Below are 15,694 nucleotides of genomic sequence, written 5' to 3'. Positions count from 1 at the left end.
TGTGTGCTGGCTAAGAGGCACGAGCAAGTGCCGTGGCCTGCAGCCAGCCCACCTCCCTGCTCACCCAGGTCCGCGCCTCACAAATCCCTGTCATCTGTGCCGCCTTGGTGTCTTCCCTCCATGTGGCAGCCGTCCCAGCGCCGCCAGCTCAGCAGCACAAGCTCTTTGGGTTTCTGTCAGGGGGTCTGTTACACAGCACGTGACGTCGGCCGAGCCCTGGGACTGGTTTCTGATGACTGGCAGTTTTGTCAAGAGTTCTGTGCCCTTTTGGAGAATCAATAAACGACACCAGTACAAGTGACGCTCTGTCCGTTTCCATTGCACCAGGAAAGGCAAACTCGGGACAAGGAGCTGCCACTCGCTCAGCAGACATCTCATCGAGGTTTTTTGTTTTGTTTTGGATCCTCACCTGAATACATGTATTGATTTGAGAGAGAGGCAGGGAGAGGGGAACGTTGGTAGGTTGCCTCCTGGACACGCCCCAACCAGGATCAAACCTGCAACCCAAGCTGGTGCCCTGACGGGGTCAGACCTGCGCCCTCCTGGTGTACGGACGACGCCACTGAGCAGCCAGGCCGGGCGCGTGGCGGGCTTTGAAAAGTCATTCCGGTGGCTTGACACTGAACTGTTCCAGGGTGATTCAAGGCCTCCCGGGGGCAGAGGTCTAGCTCACGGGTCCAGTGGGTGCTCGGGAGGGAGGACCGGGCCCATCACCAAACGCCGCCGCCTGCAACCGTCCACAAGACCAGGCCCTGTCTCGTGACCCCAACTTGGCTGTCACTGCCGCTCCCGCCTTTTCTCTGTCGCCGATTCCCACACTGGCCACTCAACACGCCAACATGTCCTAGTTCAGGGCTCCTAGGATCCAGGGGACACAGCACGTCCTTTGTGAAATGGACGAAAGCAAGCTGCTGGAAGCGAGGGGTCCGTCAGGACTGCTCCGTGATCAAAAGCAGACAGCCGTGGCCAGGCCTGGCCCGTCTCCACTGGGCTTGTGAAGACAGTTACCAAGACGGGCCTGACCCCGCCCAGGACTCTCCGCCGGGTCCTGCTACTGCTTCCGGATCAAGATGTCCCAGCTACCCTTCCAGCGAAGGGCCTGGAGCTCGCCGGGCGAGAGCGACGTGTCCCCGTAGGTCAGTGGGCGCAGCGCGTTGAACACGTGGCAGGCGGCGGAGAACCACGCCACCAGCAGGGCGCCGCAGAGGCTCCTGTGGAGCTCGGACCTGCGGGTGCCGGAGCGGAGCGCAGTGTGAGGGGGCTGGCTCTCCCCTCCGTGACCTCCCGCACCTGCACGCCGTCCCGGCACCCGCTGCCCAGGAGGTCAGGACCCCCACCTCAGAGCCGAGCATGACCTTCTTCACTCATCTGCTCCATCTGACCTCACACACCAGCGTCACGGCCCCACCCCCAGAGGCCGCGAGGCTCCTGACCACGACAGTCCCTGCCCGCCATGCTGGCCACTGGCTGGCTCTCACTGACACAGCTCCCTGGTGTATCTCTCTGCACCCCGCGTGACCCGGCCGGTAACCGCCGGCTGTTAGAGAAACACATGGCCTTCTCCAGCCCATGGCTCCTTCCCATTGCCCATCCACGCCTGCTGTTTCACGGCCCAGACAGCCCCGGCCTTGTCCTCCAAACCCACGGCGCCTTGTTTGTGCCTTTAGTGACCCTAACCCCTTCCCCACCACCCTGAAATTGTCCCGTAGCAGTCCCCGGGACCCTGCCCCGCCCGGAGGCGCGGCTGCCGTACCTGCACAGGCGCTGGCTGACGTGCTGCAGGACCACGGGGAGCAGGAGGATCTGGAAGGTGAGCGCAGGCAGGTAGTGGTAGAGAAAGAGCGTCTTCTCCATCAGGAAGAACGGAAGGTAGTTCACTGCCCAGCCGCCAGCACACACGGCTCCGGCCAGCACCCAGCGCAGCCAGGACTCTGAGGGGGGCATCCACTTAGGCCCGTGCTGCCTTATGGGCCCCCCCTGGCAAGGCTCTGCCAGCCCAGAATGGCAGACACGCTGGCTCGTGCACCCAGAGTCACACGCCCCCGCCTGGCACCCCGCCTCCCACTCCCCTCAGAGGAAGAACAGACTATGTCACAGGAACCCCCTGCAGCTTCCTGCTGGGTCCTCGCTGTCCCTCTCCTCTGAGGACTGCCAGCTCCGTGTGCTGGGTCCGGTCCCTGCAGGCCACCACACATGAGAAATGTCTAGTCGTTCTGACTCCTCCGGGCGCTGTGGAGGGGACCCCAGCGGGGAGGACGGACCAGCTCTCGGAGCCCCTCAGCGTGAAGGTGCCCTCAGGGCCCTGTCTGTCCCAGGGGTTTATTCCTTTTCTGTTTCGAGATGGTTTTAAGCAGGTTTCTGTTATCAGCAAAGCCACGCGTGGCAGCCGACTGTCCCATGCAGCCATTTCAGGGCCTGCAGGAGACGCAACGCCGAGGCTGCTCCCATCCTGGGCTCACGGCGCGATCCCTGCCCAGTACCTGCACCTCCCTGAGCCTCCAGGGCCACGTGGAAACTGAATTACAACACTGTTTCTGGAGACAGAAATAATTTAAGTCCCCCGATGCAGAGAGAGAGAGGCTGCCTAAAGGCAGAGCTTCCTGGTGGCCTGCGCTCTGCTGAGCGGGGCTGCGGTCGGAACTGGGTGGCGGCGGCGGCACGGCTGCACTCACCCTCGGGGAGGTCACAGACATTCCTCCGGCGTCTGAGCAGATACCAGCAGAAGAGCAGGGCGTATAGCACCGTGGTGAGGTCGGCAGACACCCAGATCACCACATTTCCCAGCAGATGGATCTGTGCCTACGGGCCACAGGGAGAAACTGTCAGTGCCACCGGCCTCGAGGGACCACCGGCCCTGCGGCCGCTCCCAATGAGACCCCTTCTAGAAAGCGCTGGAGTGGCCGGGATTGTTTTTACAGCAGAGCTGTCCCCAGAGGCTGACAGAGCCGCAGAGCGATGGGGATGCCCTGGGGCTGCTCTGAGTGCCCGCTCGGCTGTGCTCTGGGCTGAGTGCGTCCTGTGAATGGGGACTGAGCGGACCCCTGCCGCTGCCTAAACGAAGCCGTGCTGGCTCCGGTGCCAGGTGCCGTGCAGAGAAGAGCAGGGGCGCTTTAAGGACCGCTTCCTGCCAGAAGAGGGAACAGCGCGCTCCCAGAAGAGCCGAAAGCCTCGTTTCCTTCCACACGCACACACGACCTCCGCCTCGGCGTCTGGCGGGACTGTGGCCTCCCGAGAGAAGAGCAAGCCCGGGCCTGTGTGGGGACGCCCTGCAGAAAGCCCGGGCCTGTGTGGGGACGCCCTGGAGTAAGCCCGGGCCTGTGTGAGGACGCCCTGGAGAAAGCCCGGGCTGGGCGGGACGCGGGGGCCCCCTGGCACCGGTGGCTCTGCTCACGCTGGTCCGGGGGTGCACCCAGTAGGCGATGCTGGTGTCCAGGGCGACCCAGTCCAGTGGCCTGGAGCTGTACTTGTGCTCCGAGTCGTCGCCTCTCACCGTCAGCATCCTCCACTGCAACACAGCCGCCCCCGCCACGCGTCACGCGGGTGTGTCAGGGGCTGGGGCGCCCGCCGCCCCTCCTCCTGGGGGCCCAGACCCAGGGTCACCTGGGAGCTGCGGCAGAGGCGGCGCGGCGGCCGGGTCAGTGCGCTGCTCAGCGGGCCTGAATTCTCACCGGGTGGCGGCCCCAGGAGACGGCCTGACCCAGGGGCCCCAGTCATCTCGTTTGTGGACAAAGTGACTGCTCTCGGTGCCAAGGGTACACGTAGATTAGGGACCACCAGTTTCTGGTTCTCACGGTTCTAGGGCTCCATCATACTGACCGGGGCCCATTCTGACCTGCCCTGGGGGCCTCAAAATGTACCCTGCAACGTGCCTGCGCAGCCGCCGCCTGGGACAGACAGTGCTGTGCCTGTCACTTAGAGCGCAGGGAGGGGCCGCTCCTTCCCCGAGTGAGGTCCCAGTTTAAAGACTGACCTTGGGAAAGAAGAATTCGACAGACCACAGCGCCGCCTCTGGCAAGGAGCCGGCTCCCAGGGAGCAAAGTCACGCCTCCCCCCACCTGCACGCAAGTCACCTGCAGCTCCGAGAACCGGGCCATGAAGCTCAGGTTTCTGCTGACGTCCATCTGAGCAGGGGAGTGCAGCTCCAGCTCCCTGTCCTTCTGTTCCTGGCCTGACAGAACGCACCGGAACGCAGAGAGCATGAGCGGACGAGGGCAGGGAGCTCAGCTCCGCTGCTGCTGGCCGAGGGCCGCATCCCTGCTTCTCACCCCCGCTCCACGGCGCCTGCTCCGTTTCCCCCACGCGGAACTACCAGCAGATCGGGGTCTGTGGGCGCGTGGGAAGCCTGGCTTGTCCTGCCTGCCGCAGACAGCGCACGGCAATGCTTGCGCTCGGTTAGAGCAGGGGGGTACGCTCCGCTCCCACCCAAAGGAGTTCAGTGCCCAAGTCTCCCCAGGGCCCCACCCTGGGCCACGGGGGCGGCGCTCACTCCTGCCGTAGCGATGCTCCTCCACCGTCCACACCGCACTCTCGTGGAAGCCCCGGGACAGTTTCTCCCCAACCACCTCCAGCTGCCGAAAGCCCCAGTCAGGCAGGTGTGCCCCACTCAGCTGCAAGACAGGCGACAGCAGGGCGTGAGCGGACAGCCGAAGCCCTGGCTCGGCCCCGCAGGAGGGGCCCCGGCGGCTCCCTGCCAGCAGATGGTGAGGGCGCAGACTGTCCCCCACGGGCCCTCACATAGGGCTCAGTCTGAGAAGTACCGAGGCCGCCTGCCTCCCGTGGAAGCGGCACTGACTTGCAGCGGGGAAGGGCCACGCAGCCCGGAGCGCGCGCACGGGTCGGGAAGCCGGAGGGAGCTCGGCCGCGCCGGCCCAGCAGCAGCGCCCCCACCTTCAGGACGGCGGAAGTGTTCACGTGCACGAAGCGAACCTCCGACAAGATGGTCTTCCAAGTCTCGGCGTCCGAGTCTCTGTTCACGATGTCCTGCAACAGCAGACCTGCCGATTACTCTCTCAGATTTCCTTAAAGGCAGAAGCGAAGCCCAGCCAGCAAGCCCTGAGCCGACGTGGCTGGTGTGAGGGGGTCAGCGGGCGGACCCTCCGGGGATAGCGTGCCCTCCTGCGGAGGCAGCTCAGGCTCGTGGCAGAGGTCGGTGCCCCCTGCACGTCTGGACGCCCATCACCCGCAGGCCCAGAGCTCGGGAACCAGGGCAAAGAGGGAGCGAGGGAGGTTGGAGACCGTCCCTGAGAGGCGCCCCCAGGGGACTCCTGATATTGGGAAATAAAAAACCAACATCTAAACAGCATATGGCATTGTCACCGCCTGGCAATGCCCCCTCCCCCGTGAGGTCACAGAGCTGTCACCAAGAACCAGAGAACCCCAGGGGCTGCACTGCCTTCAGGCATCCTCCCTGTTCCATGTGGGGCCTCAGGGGCCACCTGCAGGAGCGGCTGGGGGTGGGGAGGGAGGGGGAGGAGGAGGAAAGGGGTCAGGGAGGAGCCCACGAGACAGGCGAGGGCTGGCGGAGGCTCCCCGGGCCCCGTTCTCGGTGACCTGGTCTTGAGGCTGCCCGGTGACCAGGCTGGAGGGCACCTCCTCGCGGCAGAGCCACGTGGGCCACATAGAACCCAGCACTGAGCATTTACCGACAGCCTGTAAACTGTTCATCTGATACAGTGACCCCCGGAATCCACGGTCTCTGCTCCCTGTGAAAACCCGTGACCTTTTATGACTCAATAGCAGTATCCCAATTTTGAATAAAACACCTGAGTCAGATTTATTCTCAACGGCGGTTTCCCCTTCTGTTAGAAGCTGCGCAGGGCCTGCCCACGGCCGCCCTCCGACGGGACTCACCAGTCTCCAGAGGCTCTGGGCCGGCATGGAGACGTTGTAGTCGACGTAGCAGGACACCTCCTGCGCTTGGGGGCTCAGGGGGGCCGCCACGTCATGCCTGCAACACAAGCCGCGCTCACGGGGGGGTTGCTGACTCTCTGTTTCTTTAAGGGGGAAAGGCTGCTTTTCAGAAACAAAGCCAGCTCAGCCTTAAGGGACAATGGGTCCCAAGGAGGCACCACCTACGACAACGGGAAGGGCAGGAATGCCGCATTAATCACGTTTCCGGGGGAAAGCGTGGTGAGGCGACCAGAGAGGCTGGGTGGCCTGGGCACCCCAAAATACAAGACTGCTCAGGGGTCAAGTCAGGTCAGGGCTGAGAGCCAGCGTGTCCTGACCCTCCCGACCCCACTGAACCCCAGTGCCAGTCCTGCTGGGTGGCCCCACTGACGGGGACCCCACTGCCTCGGGCTGCGCCTCCATCACCTGCACCCTCACAGCACACGGGCCGGCCCCCAGCCCCTGGTCCCTCACTAAGGCCACCTCCGCCCCCTCCCCCCTCAGCTGCCGTCCCTGGGGTCCCTCCCACATCAAGCCCAGGGTGGCACTGCGGCTGCAGCCCCAGGGAGGGGGCGGCCCGCGGCGGCAAGCGGGGACCCTGGGGAAGGAGCGGAGCGAGGCGGGCGCGCGCTCACGTGTTCAGCAGGCGGGCGGTCATGCCGTGGACCAGCTGCACCATGTCCCCGTGCCGCACGGGCCTCGGCGGGTTGCTCACCTCCAGCTGGTGCCTGGGAAGACAGGCTGGCTGGCTGGCACTCCGAGCGCTCACGGTGGGGACAGTTTGGAATTGTGCAGCCACCCCGTCCTCCTGTCCCTCACACGAGGTGAACTCGCGTAGAACAGGACACAGTTTACTGAACTCGCTTCCCAAACCTAGGGTCCCTTTCCAAGCTTCCAAATGTGGCTCCGTCTGCCACGGTCACACTCCAGCTGCCCTGTACTACCCACGAACGCCACGGTGCCCGCTCCGAAACCCTCTCCACCAGGCAGACCTCTGCTCAGTGCGGACCGAGGGCAGGCGCACCCAGGGCCTGCTGGCTCCCAGCACAGGACTGGGCGCTAGGCACACGGCTGAACAGTCAGGCGCAGCCGCTGCCCCTGCGGTACCGCAGAAAGTGGGTGGGAGCCAGCAGGACAGCGGCGGGGGGAGGGTGTGGGGCCCCGCAGGGAGCTGACCCCCAGGTTTGAGTGAGGAGGAGCCGGTCGGGTGGGATCGGTCCAGGCTGTGGGGAGACAGCAACGCAAAGCACGCGGCAGGAGGCCGCCTCACTCTGGAAGTGCAGGGGCTCTGGGCGGCGTCTGGATTTCATTCTGGGGGCAACGCAAGCTCGGCCAGGGTCTGAGCAGGGGAGTCACTCAGTGTAAGTTGTTCTAAAGGACCCCTCTGGGGGGGTGGGGTGGGAGCGGACACAGACTGTCAGGGAGGGAGGAGACAGAGGTGGAGACCTGGAGGGGCTGAGATCTCACTTGGAGGCAGAGCCCTTAGGACTGGCTGGCTGACTGGAGGTGGGGCGTGAGCGTGAGAGAGAGGGGGGCCTCCGTCTGTGAGGTCTGAGCAGGAAAACAGCTTTGGGGCGGGATTCTTGTTCTGCACGGAGGGGTTGGAATAGGCGCGTAAAACACCAGAGACACGGAGCAGCAGCTTCCTGCGGGACAATCCCACCCGTGACTGAGGGACGATCCCACCATAACTGAGGGTGCCCCTGCACGCACAGGGCTGGACTGCAAGCTTCGGGGAGGGAGGGAGAAACTATGCGGGGAGACGGGGGGCGGGACTGCCCCCGAGGGCCTCGGCGGGCCAGGCCAGGCCAGGAGGGAGCTCTGCCAGCCACACTTGAATTTAAAATAAATAGCAACGGACTAACGCTGCCCTCCCCCTTTTTCTTTCTCCCCCACTACCCTCCTCTCTAAAAATAAATACAATATTTTTTTTCAGAAAGGTGAGCACTGCCCGGAGGCCCAGGACCTGCACGCACCTCCCGGGGTCCTTGACAATCCACCAGTTGTTGACGTCCTTGAAGGGGTAGCAGGTCACCTGCTGCTGGTGGGAGCTGCCCCGGCCACTCTCGTATCTGCGTGAAGGAGCCGACACAGAACCGTCTCCAGTGGGTCGGTGAAGGGGCCTAGCGGCCTCTCTTTCAAGGTCCCCACGAAGACTACCAGCAAGGTGTGCAGGGGACATCAGGATAAAAAGAAGTTTTCATCTAAGAGGGGCTAGAACACGTGCCCCGGAGCAGCGCACACGCCAGGCAGCAAGCGGCCAGCGTGGGCGTCACACACGTGCCAGGGGCCTGCTCAGCAAGACTCACTGCTAGACACAGAGAAACGCCTGGCCTCTGAGAATCAGATCTAAGAGCTCAATTTATTTCTGTCTCGTGACCCTCTTCATGTAAAGTGAAAGCCGGCAACAGCCAAACTATGAGGAAACAAACCAGTTTACAACCTCCCAATGAAAACGGTCGCTCTGCTTACATGATGGGGTAGGTGCTCAGGTGGGAATGGAGCCAGCAGGGTGCGGGTCTGCCGGAGGCGCTCTTCAGAGAGACCTGGGACCCGTAGGCCACCTCCAGGGGCTGGCCCTGCGTGATCCGAGCCAGCCCACCCTAGGAGGCGAGCAAACGGAGAAGGACGGAGACCAACGCACGGCCTGATGGCCCCTCCCCGCTCCCGTCGGGGAGCAGGGTGGGGGGTGGGCAATCACAACCACATTTGACACAGTCCTCCCGCGTCCCATCAAACCACCGCGGACAGAATGCTGCCCGGGGGGGCCGGGCACCCGCTGACCCTGCGCGCACCCTGGGAGTTCTGACTGCGCCCCACGAGTCAGGACAGTTATGTCTGTTTAAGGGACGAGAGGCCAGACTCGAGTGAAAGTCACCCCAAAACACAAGCTGGGCCCCACAGAGCCAGCATTTCAAGCAGGTCCGTGTGGCGCTGGCTGCAGTTCCTAACCACGTTAACCAGGACATGTCACTATTTCCACAAAGGTCGTGTGCGTGGGCCCCAGAGCTGAGTCTGTCCCGACGCACACCCGCCTGCTGGCCCCCGCAGGACTTCTCCATGGTCTCGGGGCGACCCTGCCGCAAGCTAAGCCTCCACTTACGGCTACACCTTCAGTGCATTCAGAATTAGTTTAAAATACTGAAGCACATTCCTCATTTCTCGGTTTGGTTTTCCCTCTAACCTTCCTAAGGGGGCCGTGGCGTCCCCGCTCACCTCCAGGCTGGCCTGGAAGGCGCTGGACATGATCTGGTCATGGGGCCCGGAGCGGTGGAGCAGAGTCAAGTGGATGTAGAAGAAGAGCAGGTACGTGGCAGCCGGGACGACCAGCAGAGCCACTGCGCGGGCCAGCACGTGGCAGAGCACACAGACCTGCCAGAGGTGGAGGAGTCCCTTCCCGCACACGGGCAGGCAGGCGCGCCCACCCCACGTGGAGGAGTCCCTTCCCGCACACGGGCAGCCAGGCACGCCCGCCCACCCCGCGTGGCGCAGGCACCAGGCACAGCGCAGCGCCAGCTGCCTGACCCCTCCTGAAGCTGCCCCACCCAGCAGCGCTCCCCCACCCCCGACCCCGTGCACCCTGCGCAGCCAGCCGCGTGCGGCACGCGCCGTAAGCACCTACATTTGACAGAGTCTGGTCTCCTATCAGGTGCCAGGTGTGGACGGCGGCAACTCCGAGCACCAGCAAGTAAGTGAAAACACCCATGTACTTGATGCTGAAGAGAGGGAGTTAAAATGAGGCGGAGATGAGCAGGACGCGGGCGCCACCCCGGACGGGGACATGGGTACCACCCGGACGGGATGCGGGGGGCCAGACTCACCCAACTGCACAGGAGCAGGCCACTCCCGTCAGTGTCAGCCAAAGCCACCAGCTCAGAGAGAAGGGTCTGGGGGCAGAAGGGGAAGGCAAGGCTGGGTGGGGACAGTCCCCAAAGCCACGTCCTCGCAACCTCTCGGCTCAGCGGGCTGTACTGAGCTTCAGAGACAAGGAAAATGAGTCCTCATCTCCCAGAAAATCAGTCCCAGCGGTGTTTTCTTTTTGGCCAGAACGTTTCTCCAGTGGGTTTCAGTGACAGAAAAACGCGGATGTATTTATGAAGTCATGCGCCAACGGCCGCTCTAGGTGACCACCAGGCAATGAGCGAGCAGCTCCCAGAATGAAAAGGCATCGGCCCTTCCTGGGTCGGCAGAGCACCCAGATTCTTTGTTCTCGTTAACGGGGAGGGACAAGGCCCACCCTCCATACCTGTGTTTCTGGGAGCTGAACTTCAGGTAGGCCAGCACAGCCAGCAGATTGAAAAATATTAACACCGATTCCAAAAGCATGAGCCGCGCCTGGGTGATCAGAGCGTTCTCTGTTGGAAAGAGGCTGCCGGTCAGTTGTGAGGGAGCAAGGGCCCAGATGTGAAAACACCCACACAGAAAGCAAACACTCCCAACGGCTCGGAACCTAAAGGTGGGGTGTCCACGGGCAGGGCGTCTGGAAGGGGACCCTCTCCACTACCGCGAAGGCAAATTCAGACCCGTGTGATCTAGGGCCAGTCACTGAACTTTCTGGAGTCTTTCTTCTTATTTGCAGAAGGAATACCAACTCCGTAGGGCCACCGTGAACGTTATAACATTACATTGGCACAGGGTCTCCATTAGATCCGTCACTCAATAAACATGAATCTTTCTATTTTATAGTCTAACTTTGCATGTGAGTTCATTTCATTTGTTTGTAAACCCGGGCGGAAAGGCCTCCCTGAGGGACACCCACTGACCACTCCCATCACCCTGGGCTGGGCCTGGGAGGCGGTGGAATGAGGCTGGTTATCAATGAGTGCCAGACTGGGGGCAGGTGGGGGCGCTCCGAGCCACCCGGGCCCGCTGTCTGTGCAGCCCTGCTGTATATGGCTGTGCCTCTATAACGTAAAGTCTGGCCACCCACCTCCACAGCCCACGGCCTGGGGGCGGGGTGACCCCCAGAGTCAGATGTGGACGAGCTGCGCGAGCTTCCTTCCCTCCTGTGGGTAGAAGCCGCTGCGGGGGGCACCCCCACTAAACCCTGGGCTCTCCCGGCCAGTGCCCGGCCCTCCCTGGGCCACACCCCAGCGGGCAGAGGCCCGGGCCTCACCGATGAGCACCAGCAGGGCAGCTCCCATGGCGGCACAGTGAGAGAAGCCGAGCTCCCCCACGATCTGGTAGGCCATGGGGACCGACAGGGCCCCTGCGAGGGCCGGCAGCAGGCGCAGGGACCACACGGGCACATTGCTGCTGTACTCTGGAAAGCAACCGCAGGAGGCTGAGCATGCCCCGCCCACGCCATGGTGCTTTTAAACAAGAGTTTCCCACGCATGGACTGGGGACACCATCGGGAACTGACTACCCGAGTGCGCCTTCCACATGAGCTCGCTGTCGCCAAGGACCAGCGCTCAGTACGCACAGGAGCGATGACTAAGGACCTGAAATGAGTTCGCGCTTCATCACGTATGAACCCGCCCCACCTGGGTCCTAAAACACCGTGGCGACACGCACAATTTGCACGCGCAGAAGATAACTGAGATGAGATGCATGTGAAGGCTGTGCTATGGGCACCAGAAACTACAAATAAAATAATTATTGTAACTAAACACCAAGATACTTACCAGATTTTCAGAAGGTCTCTCACTTGTACCCAAACAACTGATCACATCCCGGACTCAGATTACTAAACCACAGTCGTGAATTCCTACGAAGGCCACTACCTCTCCATTCGAATACATGCAAATTAACAAGGGCAGTGAGAAGGATCGCTTACCTGCTCCAATTCTGTTCCACAAAAAGTTACCATCGAATCCTCCTAAATAACCTGAAACAGAATTAATCAGTACGGTCCTATTTGGCAATATTTCAGGAGTGCCAACCCGTTGCCAATAGGGAAACAATGGCCAATCAATAAGAGACGTGGCTTCTGCCCTCAGGAAATTTCACCTGCGTTCTGAAGGATCCTACCTCCCAAGGCCAGCAGCATGTGGCCAAAGGGTGGCCCACTGGCATCAAAAAAGAAGACCCGCTTCATGTAAAAAGAGATGTACTGCCCGTAATACACTTCATCGAAACTGAAAGACAAACGCATGGTATATTTCACTATACATCATAGCTGTAAAAGGGCATGGGAGAAACGTACTCCTGTTACCAAACAACCACAGGGAGTGATCAGCAGAGGTCAGACTTTCTGCCCCGATTACAAAGGGGGCCCCGGATATGAAGACATGTGTACGGCATCATCCAACCACAGGACCAGCCTTTCCTACACAGATTCCATTTCTGTCCCTCACTTTAATTCCGGAGGTGCCGTTAGCCAGCCCCCTGAATAGCCTCATGGACTGGGGCTCAGCCCCTTGTCTGTCAGCACCATGTGGGCAGCAAATGTTTTCTGATGGTGATGTGCCTCCACGGAGCCTGTCGATTTTTTTTATGCCCAATAATGCTCCCGTGGTTGTGTGTTTTTTTGAGAATCTAGATCTCTGAGAGACATACAGGGTGGGTCAAAGGAGGTTTACAGCTCCGAGTATGCGGAACAGAGCTGATTCTTGTATTATTACTTTTGTATTATTTTCCACACCAACTGTAAACCTACTTTTGCCCATCCGCGTATACTGAATTATGAATGAAATATGTCTATGATTTACTTCCAAAAAGGTCCACTGCGGGGAGGGGTGGCTATGAGCTGATACCGGTGAAGCTGGGAGATGACATTGGCGAGGGGGTTATTATACTATTTGTTCTACTTTTGCACATGTTCAATGCTTCCTTTTTTTCTTTTTTAAATTATATTTTATTGATTATGCTATTATAGTTGTTCTGATTTTTCCCCCTTGGCCCCCCTTCAGTCAGCACCCCCACTCCCTCAGGCAGTCCCCCCACCATGCTTCATGTCCATGGCGCATGCGTGTAAGTTCTTGACTACTCCAGTTCCTATTCAGTAGTCCCCCTCTATATCGCGGCCTCGCTGTATCGCGGGGTTTACAAAAGCGTTATATTTAATTATTTATCGCGGATTTTTCGCTCTATCGCGGGATTTTGCGGTACTGTGTACGTATGTTGTTAAAGTGACGTAGGTTTAAGAGTGTAGAATATGTTTAAGAACATAAGTAGTGTTTTTATAAAAGTGTGGAAAAGGTTAATAAGGAACTGGGAACGGTTTGTAAGTGTGTGGGGTTTATAAAGCCTAAAATATATATAAACACTAGAACAAATGTAAGGTTCCCACTTCGCGGATTCTCACCTGTCACGGGGGGGGGGCGGTCTAGAACGTAATACCCGCGATAAGTGGGGGATCACTGTACTGCACTGTTATATCCCCACGGCTGTTCTGTAACTACCTGTTTGTTCTTCTTAATCCCCGCCCCTCTTCACCCATCCCCCACACCACCCTCTGATGTTTTCCACAAGTTAAATGAAAAAGTGCATATATTGATCAGGTAAGGAACAGCCCCGTGATAATAAAAGGAATCACTTCCCGTTGACAAAACACACTCTGAGGTCAGTGAGGACTCACTTCCACGGCCCTCCGTCTCCTGCCCCCCGCTCCCCAGGTTTTAACCAGTCACCCGAGGCTGCTGTGCCTGCCAGGCTGAGCAAGTGGACTCTGCAGGGCTTTCCCTGGGGACAAGCCCGTCTCCCCTCCACCGGCCCCAAACACCCACCACCAGCAAGCCCGGAATTTCACCCTCCCGTTTACGCTGTGTCAAAAGGCGCTTCCCCTCCGCCCTGAAAGGCGTTGTTCGGCTTACACCACAGCCCGGGGGTAGGTGAGTCGCCACAGTCGGCTCAGTAACCCCACCGCGGTCAGAGCCACCACGTTCAGGTTGACAGCAGCCGTCACCACTACAGGGCGCTGTAAGAATCCCAACATCTTGTGGACAAGCCGGGGTGGAGTCCCTGGAAAAGACCGTCAGAGCCGTCACCGCTAAGTGGGTGCAACGAGGACGCTCAGAGGCCGCAGAAACGACCGCAGATGCACCAGGGATAGAGCCACGGCGCGGGGTCGTCGAGTCAGAAGGCGCCGCTGCCACGAACGCTCCCTCGTCCAACAGCTCGTTCCAGCCCCTGCGGAGCGCTTCCCGGGAGGCGGGCCACCATGACGAACGAGAGGGCGTCCCCGGCGCTGCCCGCCCGCACCCCCGGGACCCCCACCCTGCGGGCCTCGGAGCGTCCTCACCTGCCCCCCGCGCCTCCCTCCCTCCCGTCCTGGGGCAGCACCGCGCGCTGGCGCCCCCACTCACAGGGAGGCTTCACCCCCCTGGAGGCCCCCTTGCCCGCCGCTCCCCTCCTGCCCCGCAGGCTGCTCCTGTCCCGGGCCGCGAGCCTCCCCAGAAGTTCCACCTGTCCCCGAGCGCCCCTCTCCTCTCCCCAGGCGTGCCTGCGCCGGCCCCGCCCCCTGCTCGGGCGCACCCGACCCGCGGCCCCAGCTCACCCGCAGGCCGCGCGCGCGCCTCCTTCACTGACTCCCCGACCCCCGCCACCGGGCTCTAGATCCCGGAGCCGCAAACGTCCGCGCGGTTCTTCCGGCCCCCCAGCCCGGCCACCCCCGGGACCCGCCGCCCGGCGCGGACCGCGGGCCGCTCGGCACTCAGCACCACCCACCGCCCTGCTCGGCGCTCGATTCGCCGCGCCTGTCGGGTCCCGCGGGCGGCGGCGCGCGTGCGCACTGAGCGAGGGCGGCGCGCGTGCGCACGGGTGTCCCCTCCAGCTCGTTGTTACGGGCGTTGGCGTCGCCGGGCACCTCTGCGTCCTTTGAGACAACCCAGAGGGGCCGTCTCTGCCTCTGGCTCCGTGGCGAACCGGCGTCCCAGGGGACCCAGGGGATGGGCGTGCCGGAAGGAACCGACTCGGGGCAGGGTTTCCGCGTGCAAAGTGTTAAAACTTCCGTGCGGACGATGCACAGGCTGCGTGCGCTCCCAGCCGGCGGGGGCGCGAAGCCCAGCGCTGCCCACGGCCGCTCGGACCCATCGGCACCGCCCCGTCAGGTCGGGGCTGCAGCAGTCCACGGTCCGCGGTCCACGGGCGAGGAAGCAGTGGCCGAGTAACGACGCAGCCGGGAGGCGGCACGGCCGAGACCCACTGCCCGGACGCAGGGCCTTCCGCTCTCCTCCCCCCGAGCGCAGCACAATCCTCTCCCGCTTCCAGGAAAAGCGCAGGGACTCTAGACCCGGCGGCGAAGCAACGGAGCAGACACGTCGCCGGAGGGGCAGGGAAGGCAGACGGACGGCACGCACGTCTGCAGCCGCCCCGTCGGGGAGCTGCACCCCCGCCCGCAGGTCCCAGCGCCCCTCCCCCACATCGCGTGAAAGCAATGCAGCCCAGTCCCTCCTAATTAACATGCAGGCCCTTGAAAAAGAAAAGGACAGAGAAACGAGGGTCACAGAGCCTGGGAAAGCATGTTCAGATTTAGGGTCTTTTTTTTTTTTACTTTTTTTATTTAAATAAGGAGAATTCTTTCATATGGAAAGAGTTATTAGTACAATCACATATTTGAAAGGAGAAACAATAGGTACTGAACGGGAGGGAAAGGGCGAGGGTGAGCGTGCCATCGGGGCCTGGTGAACCCATGACTCCATTTCCCATCCCCGGTAAAAGCGTCCCAAAATAATGTATAAACAAGCTGCACGTTACACCTTTAGCCATCGTCTGCCCTTTCAAATATCTGGTCTACGTGAAAAGACGAAGAGAGGAAAGACCAAAATAAAAACAAAAGGAAACAAAAACCACCCTCAACGAAAAAACCCAAACTCTTTACTATGCAAGGCAAGAGGTCAAAAGCTTACAGTCCAGTATCCCC

The 15,694-nt window shown here is 61.1% G+C and overlaps 1 protein-coding gene across 1 annotated transcript; it reads right to left on the bottom strand.

Annotated features, from left to right (window-relative positions):
• Positions 1 to 292: 292 nt before the first annotated feature.
• On the bottom strand, positions 293 to 13,788 carry POMT1 (protein O-mannosyltransferase 1). Its single transcript, XM_090274930.1, is given in 19 exon segments — positions 293 to 1,226; positions 1,754 to 1,931; positions 2,673 to 2,799; positions 3,392 to 3,505; positions 4,071 to 4,168; positions 4,487 to 4,607; positions 4,888 to 4,980; positions 5,851 to 5,947; positions 6,525 to 6,617; positions 7,866 to 7,961; positions 8,362 to 8,492; positions 9,106 to 9,261; positions 9,512 to 9,605; positions 9,711 to 9,776; positions 10,136 to 10,244; positions 11,006 to 11,152; positions 11,669 to 11,719; positions 11,863 to 11,969; positions 13,647 to 13,788. Coding segments are annotated over 19 exon segments (2,280 nt in total). The 5' UTR covers positions 13,769 to 13,788; the 3' UTR covers positions 293 to 946.
• Between the last annotated feature and the right edge of the window lie 1,906 nt (positions 13,789 to 15,694).

The sequence above is a fragment of the Furipterus horrens genome, unplaced genomic scaffold (assembly GCF_987537825.1).
Source record: "Furipterus horrens unplaced genomic scaffold, mFurHor1.1.pri manual_scaffold_4, whole genome shotgun sequence".
Classification (NCBI taxonomy): Eukaryota; Metazoa; Chordata; class Mammalia; order Chiroptera; family Furipteridae; genus Furipterus; species Furipterus horrens.
Note: the sequence above shows the minus strand (reverse complement) of the source record. Positions and strands in the feature narration are given on the sequence as shown.